This window comes from Monodelphis domestica, chromosome 4 (genome assembly GCF_027887165.1).
Source record: "Monodelphis domestica isolate mMonDom1 chromosome 4, mMonDom1.pri, whole genome shotgun sequence".
Lineage (NCBI taxonomy): Eukaryota > Metazoa > Chordata > Mammalia > Didelphimorphia > Didelphidae > Monodelphis > Monodelphis domestica.
In genome coordinates, this window is record NC_077230.1 from 16,787,173 (window position 1) to 16,811,934 (window position 24,762).

Sequence of the window (24,762 nt, forward strand, 5' to 3'; positions counted from 1 at the left end):
GGGCTACCCCTTGATGGTTCCAAGCCAAGACATTGAATCTTCTTAGAGGTTATCCTTCTTTTGAAATGAAAATTGCTGCAAGTTGGTGCTAGTTCTACAACTGAGTAATCCAAGCTCTTGGAATTGGACTTCTGTTTGACGCAGAACTCCCAAGAATCTCTGAGTCAATGTATTCACACCTGAAACTTCCCAGAATGGAGCTTATCATAATTTTTCTTAATTATGCACTTTATAATTTATAGTTCCAGAAGGGTAGGGTAGAATCATCTAATGGACATATACCTAAGCATGAAAGACGTGTCATCTTACAGAAGTTCATCACATTTGACTTGACAAGTTCCCATCAGGAAATCTTGGAAACAATATTTTGAATTGAATATTGAATAACCGAAGGATCCTCACTTTAGAACATTCATAACTCAAATTGGCAACAAACTTTCCATAACAATGGTTCTTTGATATTATTTGTGGTCTTGCTGGCAACTGTGCACATGTCCAGTACTCAGAGAAGGAGAATAAAACAGTGAAAAATACTGAGAAGAAAAAGAGGACCTAAAGAATACGATAGGACATCCAGCAAGAAACAGCAGACATAAAACATCAGCAGAAATTTGATATCTAGTGGGAACTAAGCCAAGCAGAGAAATGGGATGACCTCACAAGGAGATATTGGTGGCTCGTCCTGCATGTTAGACCCTTCACATGACCACCCGCAAGTGTGTTGATCTTCTATTAAGGTAGTTTTCTAAAAAACAAACAAACAAACAAATATTCTTTTTCTGTAGAGTTCCTTGTAAATTAATGGGAACAGACACTGGATAACCCTAGGCTTAGGTAGGGTCATCTATGCTTTACTTCCCTGACCTTTCCCACACCTAACCCTCCATCTTTCACTGGCTATCCTTCCTTCTGGATTGCCACTCCCTCTCACCTTCCCTGCTCGACTTTTCTAGCTTTCTTCAAGATTCAGCTCAAAACCCACCTTCTTAGGAAAATGATAAATTTTTGAGGGGATGTGGAAAAACTGATTCCTGGTAGAGCTGCCAACTGTTACAATACATCTAGAGGAATCTGGAACCATGCCCAAGAAGCCATAAAACTATGTATACCCTCTGACCCATCAATACCAGTACTCGGTCTGGATCTCAGAAATTAAAGATAGGGGGAAGAACCTACTTGTACAAAAACATTAATAGCTGCTCTTTTTGTGGTGCCAAAGCACTGGACATTGGAAACTGAAGGGATATCCATCAATTAGGGAATGAACAAGTTGGAGTATATGATTGTAATAGAATACTATCGTGCCATAAGAAATGACAAACAATCATGATCACAAAAAAACAAAACAACCCTGGAAAGATTTATATGACATGATGCAAAGTGAAGTAAGTAGAACCAGGAGAATATCATATACAATAATAGCAATATGAATGACAATTACTATGAATAAAGGATCCTTGGATCCAGAACAGCTGCAAGAGATTCATGACAAAAAAAAAAGGGCTATCCACTGCTATAAAAAGGACAGACTGTGTCTGAAAGCAAATTGAAACATGCCATTCTTTATTTCCTCTATGAATTTTTCTCTAGTGTAAGCAATATGTGTCTTCTTTCACAACATGACATACATGGAAATAGGCATTATATGATAACACATGTATCACCTATATCATATTACCTGCCTTCTTGGAGAAGGGAAAAAGGGAGAGCAAGAAAAAGAACATGGATTGCAAAAAGTTAGAGAAAAAAAATATTTTTAAAATTGTATTGATGTTTAGTCTTGAGAGAAAATAAAAATGTATTGTAATTTTTTTGAAACCTCACCTTATTCGGGAGACTTTTCTGGTTTCCCCTATACCCTTGCTCTCTAAGATTACTTTCTATTTAGATTATATGTATCTTAAATATAAATCTTTTACACAGTGTTTTCCCATTTATATAGAGCCTACTTGAGGGCAGGAGATTTTTTTATATCTTCCTTTGTATCCCTAATATTTCTCAAAGTCACCATTATCACCATGAAGTCAGCACAAATGCCTACTGATATTGGCTTTATTGTCCCTGTTGTTGCTCAGAAGAAGATAGGTCATCCTTTCCAAAAGTCCATCATATTGATCTCCAGGAGTTAAGAGATCATTTCATTTGAAGTGACCAACTAAACTGATGGCCAGTTTCCTCTTGGTTTACTCCCTTGAGGCATTAAAGTTTATTGAGCAAATATCTGGCACATAGGAGAAATTCTATGTTTATAGGATGACTGCTTGGTGTGTAGATCTGTTAAGCACCTGCAGATGACTGGACTTTAATTACTAAATACGAATCTAGTTCACCACCTTCTAGGGATCAGGTGATCAAATGGGAAAGATCCAGACAAGATCAGCTTGGTCCATAAACTGGAAGGTTCCTCTTTGTATAGAGAGCTTTCTGTATTGGATGAATCATTTTCATATAAGATTCAGGCATTCTTTCTCTCCTCAGTCCTCTCTTTCATCATCTCTGCCAATACCCCATAATCTGCCTGTGGCTCCAAAATTTCATATTACAGTATGGATCACATGCAGCAGATGAACTATAATGTGCAAGCAGAAGGAAAAACAGCATGGTCCCTATTTACTAATTTGAAAAACATGTTTAAAAGTCTATTTATGATAGAACCACAAGACATCAGCAACCCATTGTGTATAAGTTTTCAAAGGCCAAACCAAGACTCCCCATGATTCAAGTTTAGAGATGAAAAGTTCTGTATGTTTCTTTTTCCTTTAAAATAGAACTTCTTTAAATGCCTAAGTGCCTCGAGTGCCAACACACACACACACACACACACACATACTAACAATGTGCTTTTGATTTTCCTACCAAAACTTTAAAGAAAAGGGAAACAAGTTTTTCCTCCCTACATTTAGCAAACTGTAAGAATGAGAGGCAGAAAACCAGCAATATGATATATATTTTTAAATAAACAATATGAGAAAGAAGATTGTAAAACTAAAATGAAAACAATGCACTTTCTCATGGTTTAGACCAGTGGAGCTGAACGCCAGTTCCAACCAAAAATCATCCAGCTTGGGAATTTGGGCTTTAAGAGGAGGTAGAGACTTCCAGATAAGATGATGATGTGAAAAACCCTAGAGGAATGAAGCTCTCCCAAAAAGCCTCTGAAAGGGCACGAGATAAAGCAATGATCACAAAAGAGAGAGAGAGAGAGAGAGAGAGAGAGAGAGAGAGAGAGAGAGAGAGAGAGAGAGAGAGAGAGAGAGAAAGAAAAATATCAATAAGTTCTTCCAACCAGTAAATAGCCCCAAACCACTTCTTGGAGCAGGAAGATTAGTAGAGTAAGTAGATTCTTGGAGTAGGAAGAAGGATGTATCTGTGGGAAGAGATGAAAGTAGATGAAGCTCTGGTAAACAGCCAAACATATTTTGATACTGTAATCAAGGAAGAATGGCAAAAAGCAGAGTAAACGCTGAAAGGCAATGAAAATGGACCCAAGAGAAGCAGATGGAACAGTCATGAGCCAGCAGGGGAAGAGAATTCCATGGAATTCCAAAGAAGATTCCAAGGAGAAAAACTGTTGGCCAGAAGGGGGTCTGATCACTCTCTCTCTTCTCTCACTGACTCTCTCTCACCAGAGACTCTGACCAGAGTTAAGGAGCAGAGTTGGTTTCCCATATACCTTTTTCCTACCTGGCTGTGCTGAAGAAGTGTTTCTGCTTTGTTATTGAAGATCATCCTGAATCATCATTTCACCCTTGAAAGACAGTTTAAACTCCCATCAAATATAGGTATAGAAAAGATAGGGGTAGGGTCTCCCCAGTCCCTCTGTCCTACCTTTTCCCCTTTTGTTTTTCTTTCCCAAGAAATAAATTAGCCATTTAGTAAAAAAAGACTGTTTCTGAAGTTTGTAATAGGAGGGAAGATTGTCAAAGTTCATACAGAAGAAAGTTGGGAGGGGTTGACTCACTCTTGGTCAGTTCCAGACTCCATTAAGCTTAATGGGGAAAGAAGAAGTGGCTACACATAAATCGGCCCCCTCCAACAGCTGGTTTCCTGTTCCTAACATTTTGAGGTCCCCTAGGCCAATCCCACCATTACAATACTGACTTATTATTGTTTTTGTTATTCAGTCATTTCAGTCACATTTGACTCTTTGTGTCCTCATTTGGAGTTTTCTTGGTTGGTTGCTGGACTAGAGAGGTTTGCTATTTCCTTCTCCAGCTATTTTTATAGAAGAGGAAACTGAGGCAAACAGGGTTAAGTGACTTGCCCAGGATCACACAGCTAGTTAATTATCTGAGACAAATAATATTCAAACTCATCTTCCTGATTCCAGACCCAGCATATAATCAATAAATACTACCTAGTTGCCTATTACTGTGATCATAGCAGACAGTCCACAAATAACAGAAACACTCCAAGAAGCTTAAAGACATCATTCCTATAAGAGCCACAGAAGGAGATAGGGCTACTACAACTATCACTTGGAGATTACACAAAGAGGATCAGACAGTCATGGCCAGACTGGTCACCTCTTTGGCCCACCAGAAGTAAGAGGGAATAACCAAGAACTGGTAAATGCCCTAATTCTAGCCACTCCATGCAACGTGCAACATGCAAAAGATTTTAGGGAGGACAGGAGCAAAAAGAGGATGTTTACCTCATCCAAGAGAAAGCTAGATGGGCCAGTGTATAGAGCACCAAGCCTGGAGTCAGAAAAACCTGAGTTCAAATCTGGCCTCAAATAATTACTAGCTTTGTGACCCTGGCTAAGTCACTTACCCCTGTTTGCCTCCATTTCCTCATCTGTAAAATAAGCTAGAGAAGGAAATGGCAAATCGTTTCAAGATCTTTGCCTAGAAAACCCCAAATGGGGTCATGAAGAGTTAGACACAACTGAAATGACTGAACAACAATTCATCTAAGAGTGATGGAGTGGGACAATGTCTGGCACTATCACAAAGACTCAATGATGGAATTTAAGGGAGAAACATGAGTATACAAATGAAAATTCCAAATATAATTAACAAATCTATTGGGTTAGGAGAAAACCAGCAGTAAACCCAGAAGAGGAAAATAAACCCACAATGAATATCTAAATAAAACCTCTGAGAAAAGAATGACTTGGACACAAGGATTCTAAAAGTGAATGGAAGAAATGAAACAATAATTTAAAAATTAAAGTAGTTGTCTTTGGAGGGTGAAATGGGAGGAAAATAAATAACTTACAAATAAAAATCTTACCTAGATAAATATGCAGGAAAATAGAATGGAACAAAGCTCAATGATTCCATGAGAAAATAAGAAATATAACTAAATCAAAAGGCTGAAAATTAGAAGAATATGTGCATTATCTACTATTTTAAAAACTGATCTGGAAAACAGGTGGAGAGAAAAATTTTAAATCATCAGACATTCTGCAAACCATGAAAAAGCAAACAACCTGGACAACATATTTCAAGAGATCCAAAAATAAAAGTGCCCAGATCTGTCAGAACCAGAGTACAAAGTGAAAATAAAAAGAATCCATTGATTCCCCACTGAAAGAAATATCAGCTTGAAAACATTCAGGAACTTTTCTTTTTTATTATTCAATTTTATATGATTTTAAGTTCCAATTTATCTTTTTCCCCTATGCCTACCCCCCAACAGTTGAGAAGGCAAGAAATATAAAACCCATTACAAATACAAAGAAAACAAATTTTCACATTAGCCATATTCCAGGGGAAGAAGATAATAGAATTGAGAAAAAGAAAGGAAGAGGGATAAATATATATATATATATATATATATATATGCATATATATATATATATACTTCAATCTTCTATTGGTTTCTATTGCTTGAAGTTGTGGTGGGTTATTGTATTGATCACAGTTACTAAAATTTTCACAGCTGATTGTCTTTAATTTCTAATTTTTATATTGCTCTTCTATGTAAAAGTTCTAGTCCTGCTCTCTTCTCTTTGTATCAGTTCATGTAGATCTTTCCAGGTTATTCTGAAACCATCCCCATCATCATTTCTTATAGCATAATAGTATTCCATCACATTCATATACCACACATTTGATAGTTATCGCTTCCAACTCCAATTCTTTGCCAACACAAAAAGAGCTGCCATAAGTATTTTTGCCCACATAGGTTCTTTTCCTATTTTATTTTTTATCCCCATGAGTTTTAGAATTAGTAATGGTATTGCTGGGTCAAAGGATGTACATGGTTTAATAGCCTTTTCATCAGTTCCAAACTGTTATCCAGAAGGATTGGTTTCAGAACTAGTTCATAGCTCCACCAAATAGTGCAATTGTGTACCTGTTTACCCATATCCCCTCTAGCATCACTTATTTTCTTTTTTGTTCTCTTGGACAACCTGATGTGTATGAGGTGGTACCTCAGAGTTGTTTTAATTTAATTTAAGTTTCTCTAACTAATGACTTACAGCACTTGTCTTCTTGTGACTATTGAGAGTTTTGATTTCTTTCTCTGAAAATTATCTATTCAGGTTCCTGGATCATTTATCAAGTTGGGAATAAGTTTATTTTTTGTAAATTTGCCTCAGTTCCCTATATATTTGAGAGAGAAGACCTTAATCAGAAGAATTTTATGCAAAATTTTTCCAAGTGCCCTATTTTTCTTCTAATTTTAACTACATTGATTTTGTTTCTGTAAAAGCTTTAATTTTATGTAATCAAAATTATTCATACTTACTGTGATCCTGTCTATCTCTTATTTAATCATGGACTCTTCCTTTATCCATAGATCTGACAAGTAGTTTCTACCATGCTCCATTGATTTGCTTATTATATCTGAGAATATTTATTCCTAATGCTGGATTATTTTTATTTCTAGACAATATTCTGTACTTATCATTATTTCTAAGAGGACCGGTATGTTTTTCAAATCTCTTTCCTCGGGTCTTCATTCCTGACAATCCTAGGAATGCTCTCATTTTCCCCCTAAAGCATCTTCTAAAATTGGAGTGTGTGAGATTAAGATTGTGGGCCCTATCTTATCCCAAACTAGTTCCAGCTAAATATGTCCAGGGAACTTCCTTGAGCCTCCCAGGGGGAAGGATAGAGAAGGTCACGCTTAATCAGGCTTAACCTAATTTCTTCATCTAGATATTGGAATCCTGTGATCAAGGAGGGAATTGAAAAATGATTAAGCCAACTCTTTATTGGGTTTCTACCAATTAGAGATGTCTTGGGGAAGGCTGAATAATGAGCCTCCAAAATTATATTTAACAGCTCAAGATGCTGAATGGCTTTGTCTTTGATCACTGAGAGGGATCACTGTCCAATTAATTTATTGATTATTGCTCGACTGATCAATAAATTGATCTGCTTACTCAGAGCCCTGTCTCTTAGAATTTTTAATTGTCACATATCAGCTTTCATATCCAACTCATGCTCCCATTTTGAGTTTATCTTAGTATATGGTATGCAGTGTTGGTTTATGCCTAGTGCCTATATTTCCTAGCAGGTTTTGTTATACAATGAGTTCTTCAACCTACAGCTAGAATCTTTGAGTTTACCAAATATTAGGTTACTCTGTTCATTTTGCTTCTGTAAATTGTATGCCTAACCTATTCCATTGATTAATCAATCAGTCTATTCTTTAGCCAAAACCAAATTGTTTTGTTCACTACAGCTTTGCATTATACATTGAGATCCGGTACTGCTAGAACCCCTTACTTTATGGGATTTTTTTTTCATTGATTTCCTCAATATTCTGGGCATTTTGTTCCTCTGGATGAATTTTCTTACTATATGATCTTAGTAAATGCTTTTACTTTGTGTTAATTGTATCTCCTGGATGACTATCAAGAAAAAAGTTCATTTTAAACTATAGTTTTAGAAATGCAAACCCACTGATATGGAGTCCCTAGAACCTGGGAGCAGCCCCCATCCACTAGGAACCCAACCTATGACTGTGAGTACATGTTGAGAGATTAAACCAGAGAAGGATTTTTATTTTTTTATTTCTTTTTTATTTATTTCTATTATCTTTATTTCTATTTTATTTATTTACTTATGTTCAGCAAACTATTTTGCTGGGGATAAAATAATTATCTTTTATAATTAAATGAAAGTACAGGAATAACAGTTTATCTAAACTTAGAGACTCACTGATGACATCTTCTAAAGTAGCAAATAGGAAATAGGAACCTCATCCTTTTCTCACACAGTTTTAATTTCTCTTAGTGGGTTACTGAATTTTGAGAGCTTTTTATTGTTAGAGCTATTATTGTTCATCCCATTTATCTTAATATTCTGTGGACTATTGCCCAGGTAGATGAAATAACTGCTTTTTGTAACTGAATAATAATATTGGGATGAAAATTCATCTTGTGTAGGATCACTCAAAAGCTTCTCGGTACTAGACATGACAAAGGATTATAGGTGTAGTTTTGATTTCCTCTGCTATACGAGGTTTCTATATTTCAAAAGCTTTTCATTGCACATAGCTTATAAATCATACACATTTGCAATAGTGATACCTATTCAAAATAGGATTCTTAAATCTTTATCAATCAATATTAGGTTTGGCCAAATGTGAGCAACAGTTTTGACAAGTGTAATTTTCTGATCAGAAGAGTTTATTTTCGAATCCACAATTTTGAGGTATACCTACTGGTATTTATGATTGGTTGGTCTATTAAGGATAATGAGTTTCTGATGTCGCATTCTAGCCACCAAATTATGTCTTGCTAAGAAAAGAAAAGTCAACAAGCTTTCTTAAATGTTTATAACTGTGCTGATATAAATACAAGAAAGAAGAAAGAAGGTCCCTACTCTCAAGCAGCTTACTCTCTAAAGGGGGAAGACAACACCTAAAAGAAAGCTGAAAAGTTTAACCCAAACCCTCACCCCACCAAAGGACAATCTGAAAAGTCAGAATCAGAGTAGGATGGGAATGAAGAGTGGCCAGCTGAACCCTCCCCCAAAAAGAGGGTCCCAGGAGGAAATCACCAGTGAGAGAAGAGAGTCATCATGGCAGAGAGATAGTTGAAGATGGGAAGAGACGTAGCAGATGCTACATTTTTATAACCTGCAGTAACATGTAGTTTCTACTGTTTCCTTGCGTAATCTGCATTGATCACTAAGTATGAGCCTGTGGGGAGAGCCCCATATGCTCTGCTTGTTCTGTAGGGATCAGGCTTTTCCTCTGAGAAGAGAGCTTGATTTTCTTTTCCTTTTTCTCTTCCTTTTTGACTTTGGGCTGGGGAAAGCCTTTTGCAAGCACCTAAGTTAATAGATATTAACATTGTAGAATAAATGCATATACATACATATATACACATACATCTGTTAGACTATATAATCATGTATTTGTAAGTAAGAAAGAACATTAACTTCTAGACCTGTTTATGAACTGTGCCACATAGACTATTAAAATTATTTTTTGAAGCATGAGAATTTTTAATTTTTATTTTCAGTTCCAAATTCTCTCCTTCCCTTTACTCCTTCCTCCATGAAAAGAAAAGGCAAAAAAACAAAACCCATCATAAATATATACAATTATTGAAACAAATTTTCACAGTAGTCATATAAAATAAAAGAAAGAAAAGAAAACAGAGAAAAAGAAGCTGCACTTTGAATTCATCAGTTCTCTCTCTGGAGGTGGATAATATGTTTTATCTTTATCTTTGGATGTTTGATGGGTCTTCATTTTGATTAGTCACTAAATTTTTCAAAATTGATTGTCTTTACTGTGTAGATTATTCTTCTGGTTCTGCTCATTTCACTTTGGGTCAGTTCATTCAAGTCTTCCCAGGTATTTTTGAAACCATTTCCTTCAGTACTTCTCACAGTATAATAATATTCTCTCACATTCATATACTATAAAAAGAGTAAATTAAGCAAAAGGGGGGGGGAGGAAAAAAATACCTGTCAGAATAAGGCAATTGTTTGTGATCAAACAAAAGAAAAAGAGATTCACAGGAGGTAAAATGTACAATTTTGACTACATAAAAATTAAAAGTTTTTTCCCATTTTTTTCAATGTAGCTAAAATTAGAATTGAAGCAGGAAATGGGGTGTTTGGGTGGCAGGCTTTGCATCAAGTTTCTCTTATAAAAAAGGTCCCATTTCTAAAATAGATGGAAAACTGATACATATTTACAAGTATAAGGATCATTCCCCAATTGATTAACAGTCAAAAGATAGGAAGAGACTTTTTTCAGAAAGAAATCATTGTCAATATTTATATTAAAAATACTCTAATCATAAATAGTTAAAGAAATTCAAATTAAAACATCTCAAACCCATCATATTAGCAAAGATTATAAAAAAGGAAAAATTCATTTCATTCCTTCAATCATTCCCCAATTGGTAGATATCTTTCCAGTTTCCAATTCTTTACCATCACAAAAAGAGCCACAATAAATATACATATGATTCCTTTTTCTCTTTCTTTTATCTCTTTGAGGTATTACCACAGTACTAGTATTTCTTGCTCAGGTTGAGCATAATTTTTTTTAAACCCTTACCTTCCATCTTGGAGTCAATACTGTGTATTGTGAGTGGTAAGGGCTAGGCAATTGGGGTCAAGTGACTTGCCCAGGGTCACACAGCTAGGAAGTGGCTGAGGCCAGATTTGAACCTAGGACCTCCCATCTCTAGGCCTGGCTCTCAATTCACTGAGCTACCCAGCTGCCCCCAGGTTGAGTATAATTTAACAACCTTTTGGACCTAGTTCCAAATTGCTTTCCAGAATAGTTGGACTTGTTCACAACTCCCCCCAAAATGCAATAGTCTAGCTATTTTCCTACATTCTTTCTAATAATACTTATTAACCTTTTTTGTTATCTTTGCCAATCTGATAGATATGAAGTAGTACCTCAGAATTGAGTTTTTATTGCCATTTATTTTCATATATGTAGTATAATATGTAATATAAAATGTGAGACATATGATTTGTTATAAATATGCAATAAATTATTTAAAATATGCTTATCCAAGAGACACAAATAATGACATTTGTTATGTCCAAAAATTGATATCTCATTTCTCCTTTCCTTCCATCATCCATAATTGTTTTAATTTGCATTTCCCTAATTATTAGCAATTTAGAATTTTTTTTCTTATGGTTAGTGATCATTTTGATTTTTTCCTCTATAAACTGCCTCTTCATATCCTTTGATCATTAATCAATTGAGGAATTATTCTTGTAAGTTTGACTCAATTCTCTACCTTTTTTTAGAAATGAGGTATTTATCAGAGAAATTGGCTACAAAGATTTCCCTCCATAATTTCTTAATTTCAAAATTATCTATTGTCTCTCATGAACCTCTTTATCATTTATTTAGTCATGTACTCATTATAAATCTTATAGGTAATTTCTTTCCTACTCCACTAATTTACTTATTGTATCATCTTTTATGTCTTAGATGCACTACTTTTAAATTTCTCTTGGTATATAGTGTAAAATATTGGTCTACGCCTAGTTTCTGCCAAACTACTTTTCAGTTTTCCCAGCTGTATTTATCAAATAGTGAACTCTTGTCATAATATCTTGGATCTTTGGATTTATCAAACGCTAGGCTACCATATGCATTTGCTTCTGTATATTGCCACTGGATCTGTTCCATTAATAAACCTCTCTTATTTCTTACCTAGTACCAATTTATTTTGGTGATTACAGTTTTGTAGTTTAGTTTGAGATCTGGCATTACTTCGCTGCTTCTTTCACACTTTTTTTTTTACTAATTTTCTTGATATTCTTAAATTTTTGTTCAATAAAAAAATTCCTAGTAATTCATTGGCAGTTTGGCATGAAAATGAGACAGGGAATTTGGGGATAGTTTTGTAATGTTTTGATGGTGTTTTAAAAAAATAAAAGAAATGAAGTGGGAGAGAATGAAGTAGGGAAAATATGGAGGAAGAGTAGAGGGAAGTTATTTCACATATTTAGGATGCACAAATAGAAATCTATACAAATGAGAAAGCAATGGTGGAAGGAAGCAATACCAAAAACTCATTTTCATCTGAATTGGTCACACAAAGATTTTGGGGTAGAAATGCATTCAACTAAATAGGGGAATAGAAGGGAATAAATATAGGGAAAGTAGACAATAAGCAGATTAGAGTCTGAGTTAAAATAAGGGGTTCATGTAAAATGTTCTATGTCTCAACTGAATTCAAATAAACAATAATCATAATCTTAGATAAGACAACAGCAAAAATAGACTTGAGAGTTAAACAGTAAAACTACATTTTACCCAGCTATCCTAGACAATGAATTAAGTTAATATAAATGTAGTAAATGGCATATTATCTAAGTGCTTACAGGTTAAGTTACAAGGAGAAATAGACAGTAAAACTATACTAGTGGGAGACCTCAACTTATCCCTTTAAGAGCTAAACAAATCTACCAAAAATTGAAAAAGATGTTAAAGATATTGAAGATATAAAAGTTATAAAGATGTTAAAGGAATATATATGTACACACACACACATATATATAAAGCATATAAGCTGTACATGGCTCCTTTAAACAAATATTGACCATTTTTAACAGTATAAAGACTTGACAATCAAATGCATAAGAACAGGAATATTGAAAAGACCTTTACTGACCAAAATGCAATAAAAATTTTATTAAATAAAAGATCACTGAAGAAAATATTAAAAATTAACTAGACTAAATAACAACTCTAAAGAACCGATGGGTCATATTTAAAGAATCATATAAATAGTCATTATATTAAAGGTAATGATGAAAATAAGACAACATAGCAAAAACATTTTTTTCTGATGAAGCCAAAGTAGTTCTTAGGAAAAAAAATTAAGTCTCTAAATACTTTCATTAATTAAAAAACATAATTATTAGTTAATGAATACATCTAAAAATTGAGAACCAACAAATTAACACCTCAATTTAATATTAAAATAGAAATCCTTGAAAATGAAGTTACAAAATTTAAAGAAAAATAATTAATAAATAATCTAGAATCTAAATATTTGGGGAAACAATAAAGTTAATAAACTATAAGATAATTTTAAAAGAAAGAAAACAAATTAACAGTATCAAAAATGGAAAAGGAGAAATCATACTAAATAAAGAAGGGATAGTATTAGAAATTATTTTGCTCAATTATATTCCAATAAAGCCAAGAACTTAGATGAAAGAGATGAGTATTTACAAAAATATAATACATCCAGATTAATAGAACAAGAAATTAGAGAACTCTCACAACCCAATTTCAGAAAAAGAAATTGAACAAGCCAAAGGTGATCTCCCAAAGGGAAAAAAAATCTAAGACTAAATGTATTGGAAACTGAATTCTATTTTAAAATTTCCAAGAATGATTTTGTTATTGTTTTTAAGTTGTTTCAGTTGTATCTGACTCTTCTTGACCCCATTTGGGGTCTTCTTGGAAAAGATACTGGAGTGGTTTACCATTTCCTTCTTCGACACATTTGAACTCAGGAAGATGAGTCTTCCTAACTCCAGGCCCAGTGCTCTATCCACTGACCCACCTAGTTATCCAAAGAAGAATTAATTATGATATTATGTAAAGAAAAGAAAGTATTCTATAAATTCATTCTATGATACAAATAAAGTTTTGACATTTAAATCAAAAGAGTCAAAATAGAGAAAGAAAACCATACATCAATAACCATAAAGAAATTGAGGCAAAATTTTTAAATAAAATATTAACAAAGACTATACACTATAATTAGGTTGAATTTACACTTAGATTGCGTGTTTGCTTTAACAATAAGAAAATGATGATGGTGATGATGACAAAGATGATGATAGCATTTATATAGTACCTTAAGACTGGCAAAGGGCTTTACAAATATTATTTCATTGACCTTCACAGCAACCCCTGAAAGGTAGGTACTTTTTATTATCTCCATTCTACAGAGGAGCAAACTGAAGCCCACTGTGATCAAGTGATCTGCCCAGCATTACACACCCCAAATCTAGCCTACAGCCAAATTTGAACTCAGGTATTCCTGACTCCACATCTAATACTCTATCCCCTGCCCCCTAGCTGCTTCTATAAACATAACTGTTCATATTAATAAGAACAAAAATTATATTGTATCACTGGATGAAGGAAAAGTTTCTGACAACTACAAATTACTTTCTTTTAAAGATACTAGAAAACAGGAACAAACAGTCCTATCCTTAACATGGGAAATAATATCTATATAAAACTAAGAGCCAGCATTATGTAAAATGAGGATAAATTAGAGTCCTTCTTAACAAAATTGGAATAAAACATTGTTATCTGTTGTCACCCACCACCATCAGGTAGAGGGCCAGCAATGCTAGTTATAGCAATCATAAAGAGACCACAGAAATAATATAACCAAAAAAGGTGAGGAAATGTAAACTTTTTTTAAAAAATTAATTTCATTGTCTTTCTTTTAAATACCAAAGTTTTCCCCAATATTCTTTTTCCTTCTAGAGAGATATCCCACTTAACAAATGATGCCTTTAAAGAAAAAGAAACAGAAAAAGAAAAATTAGAAAAATTTATCAATTTTTTTAAAAGTCTGAAAATATATACCAACCTTATCGATTTCCCATCTCTGCCACGAATCAGAACAATGGAAAAGACTCTTCTCAGATCTCTTCTTTTGAGCCATGCTTCTTCTTTCTAATTTTGCAACATTCATTTTTAATTTTTAATTGTTCTTTCCATTTACATTAATGAAATAATTTTGTATATATGTTTTTGGCTCTGCTTACTTCAGTCTGCATTGGTTCATGAAGCTCTTTCCATGATTCTCTGTATTCATCATGTTCATCATTTCTTATAGCACAACAATATTTCACTCTTTACATATACCATAATTTGCTATCTATTCCTCAATTAGTCTCTACTTTGTTTCCAGTTCTTAGCTATCGCAAAGAGTGCTCCTCTTTCACTGTATACTGGAGACTTTCTTCTTATCAATAAGGTATAAGAACAGTAGAAGAACCAAAGGAAATGGATATTTTACTCACTTAGTTTGCATAATTTCAAATTGCTTTTCAAAATTATGAAACTGACTCATAGCTCCACCAGCATTGTGTCTATCATCCAACTTTTGTCTTTGCCAATTTGCAGAATATAAGATTAAACCAGAATATTTTTTATTTCCATTTCTTTCACTATTAGTGAATATGGAGGATTTTTTACATCTTTTTTCTAAACTCTATAATCCTATGTACTTGGAGAATCATAGAGAGCCAAATGAATTTAATCAAAACAATAAATTAAGCAAAGTTGCAGGATATAAAATAAATCCACATAAATCATACATTACCAAACACTGTTTACAGATAGAAAGACAAATCAATATAATTGGGACATTAGTGTTCATGAGTAGACCAAACTAATATAACAAAAATTACAATGCTACCTAGAATACATTACTTACTCAATGTCATACCAATCAAACTACCAAAAAGTTACTTTACAGAGCTAGAAAAAAGAATAATGCAATTTATCTGGAGAAACAACATGTTAAGAATCTAAAGGGAAATTGTAAAAATGAAGTGGACAGAAAAGGACACTAGCAGAACCAGATTTGAAATTATGCTACAAAGCAATGATCATCAAATCAAATTTGTACTGGGTTAATCAATGAATGAGAATAGATACACAAAATACAGAGGCAAATGAACCTAGTGGTCTGAAATTAGAAGGGAAACTGTTAACTCCCTAGTATGCTCATACCCCAAAGAAATTACAGAAAAAGAAAAGCTCCTATATGTTTACAAATATTTATAGCAGATGTTTTTGTAGTGGCAAAGAACTGTAAACTAAGGATGGAGGGTCCATCAATTGGGAAATGACTGAACAAATTATGGTATGTGAATACAAAGGAGTATTTTGCTATAAGAACTGATTCTGAAAGAAACTGTTCAAAAAAGATCTGGTTAAACATACAAACTGATGAAGAATAAAGTCAGCAGAATAAAGATAATAATTTATGTTATATCAGCACTGTAAAATGAATAATTTTGAATGACTTAAAACTCTGATCAATGAAATGTTCAACCAGGACTCCAGAGAGCTTCTGATGAAAAATGCTAACCCTCTCCAGACAGTTATATAAAAGACTAATGTGTAGAAGGAAACAAATTTTGGGGCATGGCCATAATGTTTTTCCCCTTAAATATACATATTTGTTAAAAGGATTTAACTTGGTTTTCTTTTAGTGGGGCAGAAAAGATGAGACAGGAAAAAAATAATGCCTTATCATTGAAAAATAATTTAGAGTGAGGAAGAAGAGATAATAAGCATTAAAATGGAGCCTACTGTGTACCAGGCACTGTACTGAGCACTTTTTATAAATATTATCTCCTTAGTTCCATTTAGGTATTGTTTCTTTTAAAAGTTATTTTTTATTTGTGGCATGGTCTGAAAAGAATGTGTTTAGTATTTTTGTCTTTTTAGATTTATTGCATCTTCTCTGAGGTCTCCATTGACAATTGTTTTGTAAATGTTCACCTGAAGCTGAAAAATATTTGTGTTCTTCAGTGGTTCCATTCAGAAGGCTTTTAGCTCTTCCTCTAGCAAAAAGACATTTTAAAGAGATGCTGCCATACCAAATATTTATAATCTCCAATCTACATGGAACTGAAAACTTTCGATATATAAAAATGTGGTAATAGAAATTAAAGGCATATGAAACAGGGTGAAATACATATTATCCCTGTCATCTTGTCTATACTTAGGATCCCTTTCAAAAGCCTATGGAAGATTAATCCCCTACCTTGTGCTTTACTAAACTATAAAGAATAGTTATTTCATCCACACATACAATAGATCCAAGAGCACAAAATATTAAAGAATAAAGGTGGAATTGCAACTTATCCCAGGATAATTTCTACCTGAACATCAAAGAAGAGAGGAATAATTTTTCAGTAATAATAATAATAATAATACAACAATAATAGCTCCCATTTCATGCCTTAATGTTTGCAAAGTTATGCTTTTTCTCATTTAAGACTCTCAATGGTGTTGTGAGGTGGGTGCTATTAGGATCCTTTTTTTCTAAATAAGGACAATTACTAGGCTCAAACAGGTTAAGTAGCTTGGCCAGGAGTAGAGTTTGAACCCATACCTTAATGACTTCAAGTCCAGTGCACATGCTAAACAACTACATGTGATATTTTTTCCCTGAAAAATCCTTCTGATCCTGACAACCCCATGGTTAAATCTAGGATTCTTTAAATCATTTTGAAATATCCTCCCGGAAATGGAGCTCTCTCCTGGAGAGCTCAGAGGGTCACAAGACCTGAATGCATTCTTCCTGCTCCGCCAGGATATCCTGCAATTTCTCTTCAGTCGGTGGATGAGCCCTGACCATTGTGTTTCCCAAGTTTGTGGAGGGGAGGGTCAGCAGAGCTCAAAGCAGCTGCACCAAGCAGAGGAAAAAGTAACTATGGAAACCTGCGTTATCAGCATCCTCCATGTATTTCCTCACCTCCTCCCCAGTCCTCCAGCCCAACCCCTTGAGAACCAAGCTCCTTCCCACCCAGGCCCCAAACTTAGACTTTTATCCGTAGGCTTGGGATGGCATCGAACCCCTTCATCCCAGTGACTTTGGGCCAGTTCTTCATTTTGCCCTAAGGTTCCGCTAGCCCAGTGAGCAGTAGACAACCTAAAGGCGGGACGCCAGTCTCAGTAGATGGAGTCTGTGATTCACGGTCCCTTGGCTTCTCCCTGCCTAGGCTGGTTGACCCTGCTACAGCTGGTGACCCTGAGCTGCATCTCTTCCACCGAAAGTCTCACTGCTCCGTCGTCGGTGCCCCGGGTCAAATCTAGCTACAACTTTGGCCGGACTTTCCTCGGACTTGACAAATGCAACGCCTGCATCGGGACTTCAATTTGTAAGAAGTTCTTTAAGGAAGAAATCAGGTCAGAAACTCGGTAAAATCATTGTTAGAGAAAAAATCAAAACCCCTCTTATTCCCAAGACCTTTGCTAAAGACAAGCAGTGTGGGATTGACGGGCCAGAGTCGTTTTAATCCCTTCTAATCCTCCTAGCAAGGGTTTGGAGAACGCGAGGAGCAGAGCCGGATTTTAGCCCTCGATATGACGTTTAAGTGGGGGGTGAGGGGTAAACAGAGGTTTAAACGTTTCCTTTCTATAAATAGGCCTGCCGGCCACAGTTATAGCGCTGATTTGTATAGAGCAGCTAAGCGCACAGCAGAATTCTTTGCTAATTTTCTAAGTTTTCTCTTTGGAAATGTGGCCCATCACAGGGAGCTCTAAGTCGATGCTGTCTCTTCTACAGAGAGCACCCACTGAGGGAAAAACATGGGCTCTCAAAGAACACACAAAAAATGGGACATCTAGGGGGCTGAGTGGACAGTCAGGCCCTGGGTTCACAAATGACCTCAGATACCTCCTTGTTGGGTGACATTTGGCAAGTCCCAGGAGAGTCCCTAATTGCTAGCCCTCACCGCACTTCTGCCTTGGAACCATATTGATTCTAAGACGGAGGGTATGAGATAGAGAGGGACAGGCAGAGGAGAGACAGAGACAGAGACAGAGACAGAGACAGAGAGACAGAGACAGAGACAGAGACAGAGACAGAGACAGAGAGACAGAGACAGAGACAGAGACAGAGACAGAGACAGAGACAGAGACAGAGATCGGTTCTTCCAGGAAGGGTGTAACATCAGAAAGTGTTCTTCAGCCCTTAGGGTCCCTGAAGTTTGTGGTTCAATTTCTTCCCCAGGTAAATGACCTAAAGTCTTCACAAACTCTTGAGTGAAAGTTCTCCCTTTTCTTCTCTCCTTTTTCTACAATCATGGCTGGCCTACTCTCGTTGATACTGGACAAAAATATAGACCTACAGCTGGTTTCCCCTTAAGGAGGTTTAAGTTTTCTTCAAAGGTCAATTTCTACATGTCTGTAATTAAAATGTACAAAGACAAATTAACAACAGCCTGCCTGAGTCTATCTCTGACAAGTTTTTAGAAAAAGTTTTTAGAAGGCGTTTGGTGCCCATTGGGAATAAATGACAAATTGCTAGATGTTCTTTTTACCTCCAAAACTTAGCATAATACCTGTACATACTACATACTTAATAAATATAGATTTTTATCAATTGATTATTTTAAAAGGAAGCTCTTTATGTAAATATGGAGTATAATGAGCCCTGAATTTGGGATCAGAGGGTCTGGATTCATCATTGACAAGCATTTTTTTTTTTAATAAACCCTTCCCTTCCATCTTGGAGTCAATACTGTGTATTGGCTCCAAGGCAGAAGAGTGGTAAGGGCTAGGCAATGGGGGTCAAGTGACTTGCCCAGGGTCACACAGCTAGGAAGTATCTGAGGTCAGATTTGAACCTAGGACCTCCCATCTCTAAGCCTGGTTCTCATTCCACTGAGCTACCCAGCTGCCCCTTGACAAGCATTTATAAAGTAACTTCTGTGTACAAAAAATTGTGTTAGTCACTGAATATACAACTATAAAGAAGAAAGATTATAATTCACAGTGACATCCTAATGGCAGACAGCCTATAAAATATAAGTAGCATAATTATGAAATTAATAAATATGTATATGTCTGAACACACACACATACACAAATAGTAAAATACAAGGTACTTCTCTGGATTTCATCTCTAAAGTGAGAATTCTCAGTTCTCTTCCAGATCTGACCTTTGTGATTCTGTCTTATCTTACATGTTCACAGAAGCTGACAAAATCTATCCAAATTTAACATATATAATATGAATGCATCAGAGGCAGAGGCGTATCAATAAACATGAAACAACTAGCTGGACATGGGGGTTATTGGAGATACATTTCACTTTATCTGGATTATTAACATTTTACCCATCACCTCTTTACATCTAGACAATCAATCAGTAAATAGTCAGATAATAAAATAAGAAATCAATGCTATGAATTAAATTAGAATATTATGAATTTCTCAAGTATAAATGATAACACCAAAATTTCACAATAGTCTTTTCCTTAGTTAGTTCAAAATAGCTCCAGGAAATCCTTGAACAGGTGTATTTGGGATGAAAGGATTTTAGTGTCAACCCTTGTTATCCAGGGCAGTTAGGGGTGCAGTGGATAGAATGCTAGATCTGAAGTCCGGAAGACTCATCTTCCTGAATTCAAAGCTGGCCTCAGATGCTTACTAACTGTGTGACTCTCGGTAAGTCATCCAACCCTGTTTGCCTCATTTTCCTCCTCTGTAAAATGAACTGGAGAAGGAAATGGCAAAGCATGCCAGTATCTTTGCCAAGAAAACCCCAAGTGTCATTACTGAAAAGACTAAACAGCAATATGTTACCCAACAACATTTCGAGAACCAGGACCATTCATGATCTTGAGACCAGACATTGAGTGATGTAAAAGTTAAAATAGTCTCTTGTAATAAAAGTATTATATTTTATGAGGTTTATTAACGATCATTAGAAATCAAGGATACAAAATAATAAACCACGTGTCTAGGGCTGATTAGCCCATTCACATTTTACTCACTACATCTTGCAATCACTGAGTGGAGGAAGAGAGAGGCGGAAGTAGGCGTTCCAGCCAGTTTAAATACAAATTGTGATCTCTCCCAGGTGAGGACTCGGGTGAGATTATAGGGAATTCTGGGAAGTACTAAGGACTTCTGGGGATTGAAATCTGGGGTTCAAATCTCCATTTTACAGTGATCCCTTTGTATTCATCGCCTTCCTACCTTCACTTGGCTTTCCCATCTCCTGTGTGGAAGCATCTTAAACTAGCTTCTACTGAGTTCAGAATAAATATATTACCACACCTTGTAGAAGTGACACACTGCTTCCTGTCGCACACTACCTAAAAGTGTGAGCTCTTTTTGCTGAGGCAGACCAAGATTCGTTTCCACCATCCCCCCTCCTCAAATCCTTACATTCCATCTTAGAATCAGTACTATTGGTTCCAAGGCAGAAGAACAGTAATGGCTAGGCAATTGGGGGTTAACTGAATTGCCTAGGGTCATACTTTCCCAGAAGTATCTGAGTCCAGATTTGAACCTCTGAACTCCCATCTCTAAGTCTGGTTCTCTATCTGGACTCAGATACTAAGATCTTAAGATCCTTGGTTTTGGGGCAACTAGGTAGGAGCCAACCAGGACCTGGTCAAGGCAATCACCACTAACCCTTGCCATTCTTCTTCCTTGAAACCAATACTTAGTATTGATTCTAAAAGAGAAGGTCCTTACCTTCTTTTTTAAAAAAAGAACCAATTAAACACCTATATTCAGCAGCAAGTGGAATATATCCTGGTGAGAGTATGCCTAAATGGTAGAGTTAAAGCAAGAGGGGATCTTAGATCAGCCCCTTCATTTTATAGTAGTCAAAATTGGAATCTAGAAAGGTTGAATGATTTGACCAGTCACTCACAGGTAATAAAATGTAATACTAGAATTCAAACCAAGATTCTCTTACTATAAATCGAATACTCCTTCCATTGGACCATACTGCCTCTCTCCTTGGGATCTTATTTTCCTGCATCCAAAATCACCTGCACTTCCCCAAACTTACCTTCAACTCAACCACTGGATTACCCTCCCCAGAGTTTGGGGGCAAAAATGCCTTCTTAAGAGTTTCTTTTTTCTGATCTGCCAAAGAGAGATTTGCTCTAAGAGTGCCCTCAGAGAGTTCAGGAAAAGGTCACTAGCCAAAATATTTCCTTTTTAAAATTCCATTTAAAATGTCCCAATTACATGTTAAAGAATTTTTAATAATCATTTTTAAATGTTGAATTCTAAATTCTGTCTCTCCTTCCAATATTTCCCTCTTCCTTAAGAAGGCAAGCACTTTGATTTCAATTATACATCTAAGGTTATGTCAAACATACTTCCATATTAGCCATATTACAAAAGAAACTAAAAATAAAAAATGCTTTGATCTGCATTTGGGTTCATTAGTTCTCTTGGAATTGACCAAAATATTTCATAGATTTTAGAGCTGGAGAGAACTTTAGAGATCATCTAGATCACCTCTCTCTCTCTTTTTTCTTTTTAATACAGATAATACCAGATGGGTTGTGACATTTTCAATTACACATGTAGTAAGCTATAGCTAAAATTCGAACTCGAGTCCTCTCACTTCTAATCCAGTTCTCTTCCCACTCTATGACCCCGCCTGCCTCTGCATTGTCTAATCCTGGTTTTGTCTGTGGCCAGGTATGTGACTGTGAGCAAATCACTTCATCTCTTTGGGTTTTGATATACCATTTCTATATTTCTATAAAATTGGAGAGACTGGATTAGATCAGCAATTTTCAGACTTTTTCATCTCAAGATCCCTTTACATTCTTGACCCTAAGCTTTTGTTTATATGTTATATCTATTGATATTTACTGTATTAAAATTTTAAATGGATTTTATTTAATTTACTAATTTATTAACAAAAAATTACACATTCATACAACATTTTATTAAAATAACTATATTTTCCAAAACAAAAAAAACTAATGAGAAGAATTACGTTTTAACATTATTTCACGTGTTTACTTATTTTTACATATATCTTTCATTTCTGGCTTAATAGGACATAATTAGATTCTCTTATCTGCTTCTGCATTCAATACGTTGTCATTTGTTGGTTTGGTTTGGTTTGGCCTCCAAAGATATGTGGTCAGAAAAGGATTGCATATTGGAATGAGGGTGAAAAGAGTTTTGCCCACACAAGACTCCCCCCTTAAACAGTCTCTGGAACCTTCAGGGGTCCATGAGCCACACTTTGAATTTCTCTGTGCCCACTGGCTCAATTTGACATTCTTGGGTTCTAAGACTAGTATCCTAAAACCTGTTCAGGATAGAGTATTTGATTTCTTTCATTCTCTTTCCTTTCCCCATTCCTGGAGCCCCACTTGGGAATTTAGCTGTCAGCAAAAACACCCTCTTTTCAAAGAGGTCAAGATTTCCAGGAAAGGAAAAGCAGCCCTTCTTCACAGAGGTCTTGGGGACCCTAGAGATGAAGGACCTCCATTAGCTTAGCAGGAAGGCACCTTAACAACTCTCTCAGTCATTTTACAGAAAAGAAAGCTGAGACCAAGAGAGGCGCCATTATTTGACCAAGCTTTCACAGATGGCGAGTGTCAGAGGCAAGGTTCAACCCAGGTTGTCCAGTTTCAAATCTAGAGGAAACCAGACAAAAGTTTCATTCTACTCTTTCTCCTTCCTCTTTGCCTGTTTATTTGGTTTGGGCTAGGCTTGTTTTCATGTAAGGCTAATCCTACCTCTTGACAGCATTCAACTTTCAATCTAATAAGATGCTGGACACATCTCTTATCTGTAAAGCTGAAGGAGGGAATGAGAGGAGAGTCAGCTAAGGTCCTTCCAGTTCTCTCCTTCATCAATTCTCTAAAGAGCCAATGATGGCTCTCCTCTTCCCCTGCTCATGTGCGACTCTTCATTCAGTTTTTATGGAGTCATTTCAGTTGTGTCCTTTGGGTTTTCTTGGCAAAAATACTGGAGTGAGTTGCCATTTCTTCCCCAGCTCACTTGACAGATCAGGAACTGAGGCAAATAGGACTAAGTGATTGTTCCAGGGTCACACAGCTAATGAGTGTCTGAGACCAGACTTGAACTCAGGAAGATGAAATTTCCTGATTCCCAGCCCCAGTGTGCCTACTGGTTGCCTTTTCATTGTTATCCAATCCTAAAAAGGAATTTTTTTTCACAGGTTTGACAACTGGCTTGCTTCCCACCTTAAACTTCCTCCTGATTACTTCTCCACTTACCCTGCAAACTACTCTGATGATACCAAAAGCTGGCGCCCAGTGGAGATCTCCAGGCTAATAAGCAAATACCAACATGAGCTTTCTGATAGGAGAATCTGTGCGTCTGCTTCGGGCTCCAAAACTTGCAGCATTGAGAGAGTCCTGAGGAAAACGGAGAGAGTCAAGAAATGGTTGAAGGCCAAACGCCTCACTCCAGACCTAGTGCAGGTAAGTGATGAGCTGGTTCTTGCAGAAACGCATCTCTTCCTTCGTGTGTCCTTGATAAAGGCTCAGAGCTAAGCCTCTGGATGAAGTGCCTGAGGCTCTCGTGCCACAGTCTGTGAAGCTGTGGAGTCAGAAATATTGTCCAAAAAACATTTATTGTAAGTGAAGATATCATTCATCATGATGTCATTGATCTTGTTGGAAATACAGGAGAGACAACAACTATACGTCAGGCATTGTGCTAAACTGTGGGGATACAAAAAAGGTAAAAAGGCAGCCTCCCTCCAGGAGCTCACCATTAATGAGGGAGGCAACATTTAAGCAACTAGCTATGTATGTAAGCAAACTATCCACAGGAGAAATCAGAAATCAGCTCAGAGGAAAAGCCCTGGAATTGAGGTAAGGGAGAGGCTTTCTGGAGGAGATGGAACTCTCTGAGGGTTGAAGAAAGCCAGAGAAGTCAAGAGATAAAGATGAGGAGGGAAAGCATTCCAGGTATAGGAAACAGCCATAAAAAACATCTGGAATAAAGTGGACATATTTGTCTACAGAATATTGATCTTCTTGTATCAATACCTAAAACATATGAACATGAATACATGTTTTCTCTCTCTCTCCCTCCTTCCTTCTTTCTCTCTCTCACCGCCTCTCTCTATCTCTTCGTGTCTCTCTCTCTGTCTGTCTCTGTCTCTGTCTCTCTCTCCTCTCTCTCCATCTCTCTCTTTCTCTCTCTCTGTCTCTATCTGTCTCTCTCTGTGTCTCTGTCTCTGCTTTTCTCTCTCTCTCTCTCTCTCATCACCTCTCTCTTTCCTCTCTCTCTCCATCTCTGTCTATCTGTCTGTCTCTGTTTCTGTCTCTGCCT

The 24,762-nt window shown here is 36.0% G+C and overlaps 1 protein-coding gene across 1 annotated transcript in view; it reads left to right on the top strand.

The window, feature by feature from the left end:
* DIPK2B (divergent protein kinase domain 2B) overlaps positions 1–24,762 on the top strand; it is a 96,036-nt gene that overhangs the window by 21,755 nt on the left and 49,519 nt on the right. The window contains exons 2-3 of the mRNA XM_007493300.3: positions 17,679–17,865; positions 23,639–23,903. Of these exons, the coding sequence (XP_007493362.2) occupies positions 17,679–17,865; positions 23,639–23,903 (452 nt within the window). The remainder of the gene's footprint in view (positions 1–17,678; positions 17,866–23,638; positions 23,904–24,762) is intronic.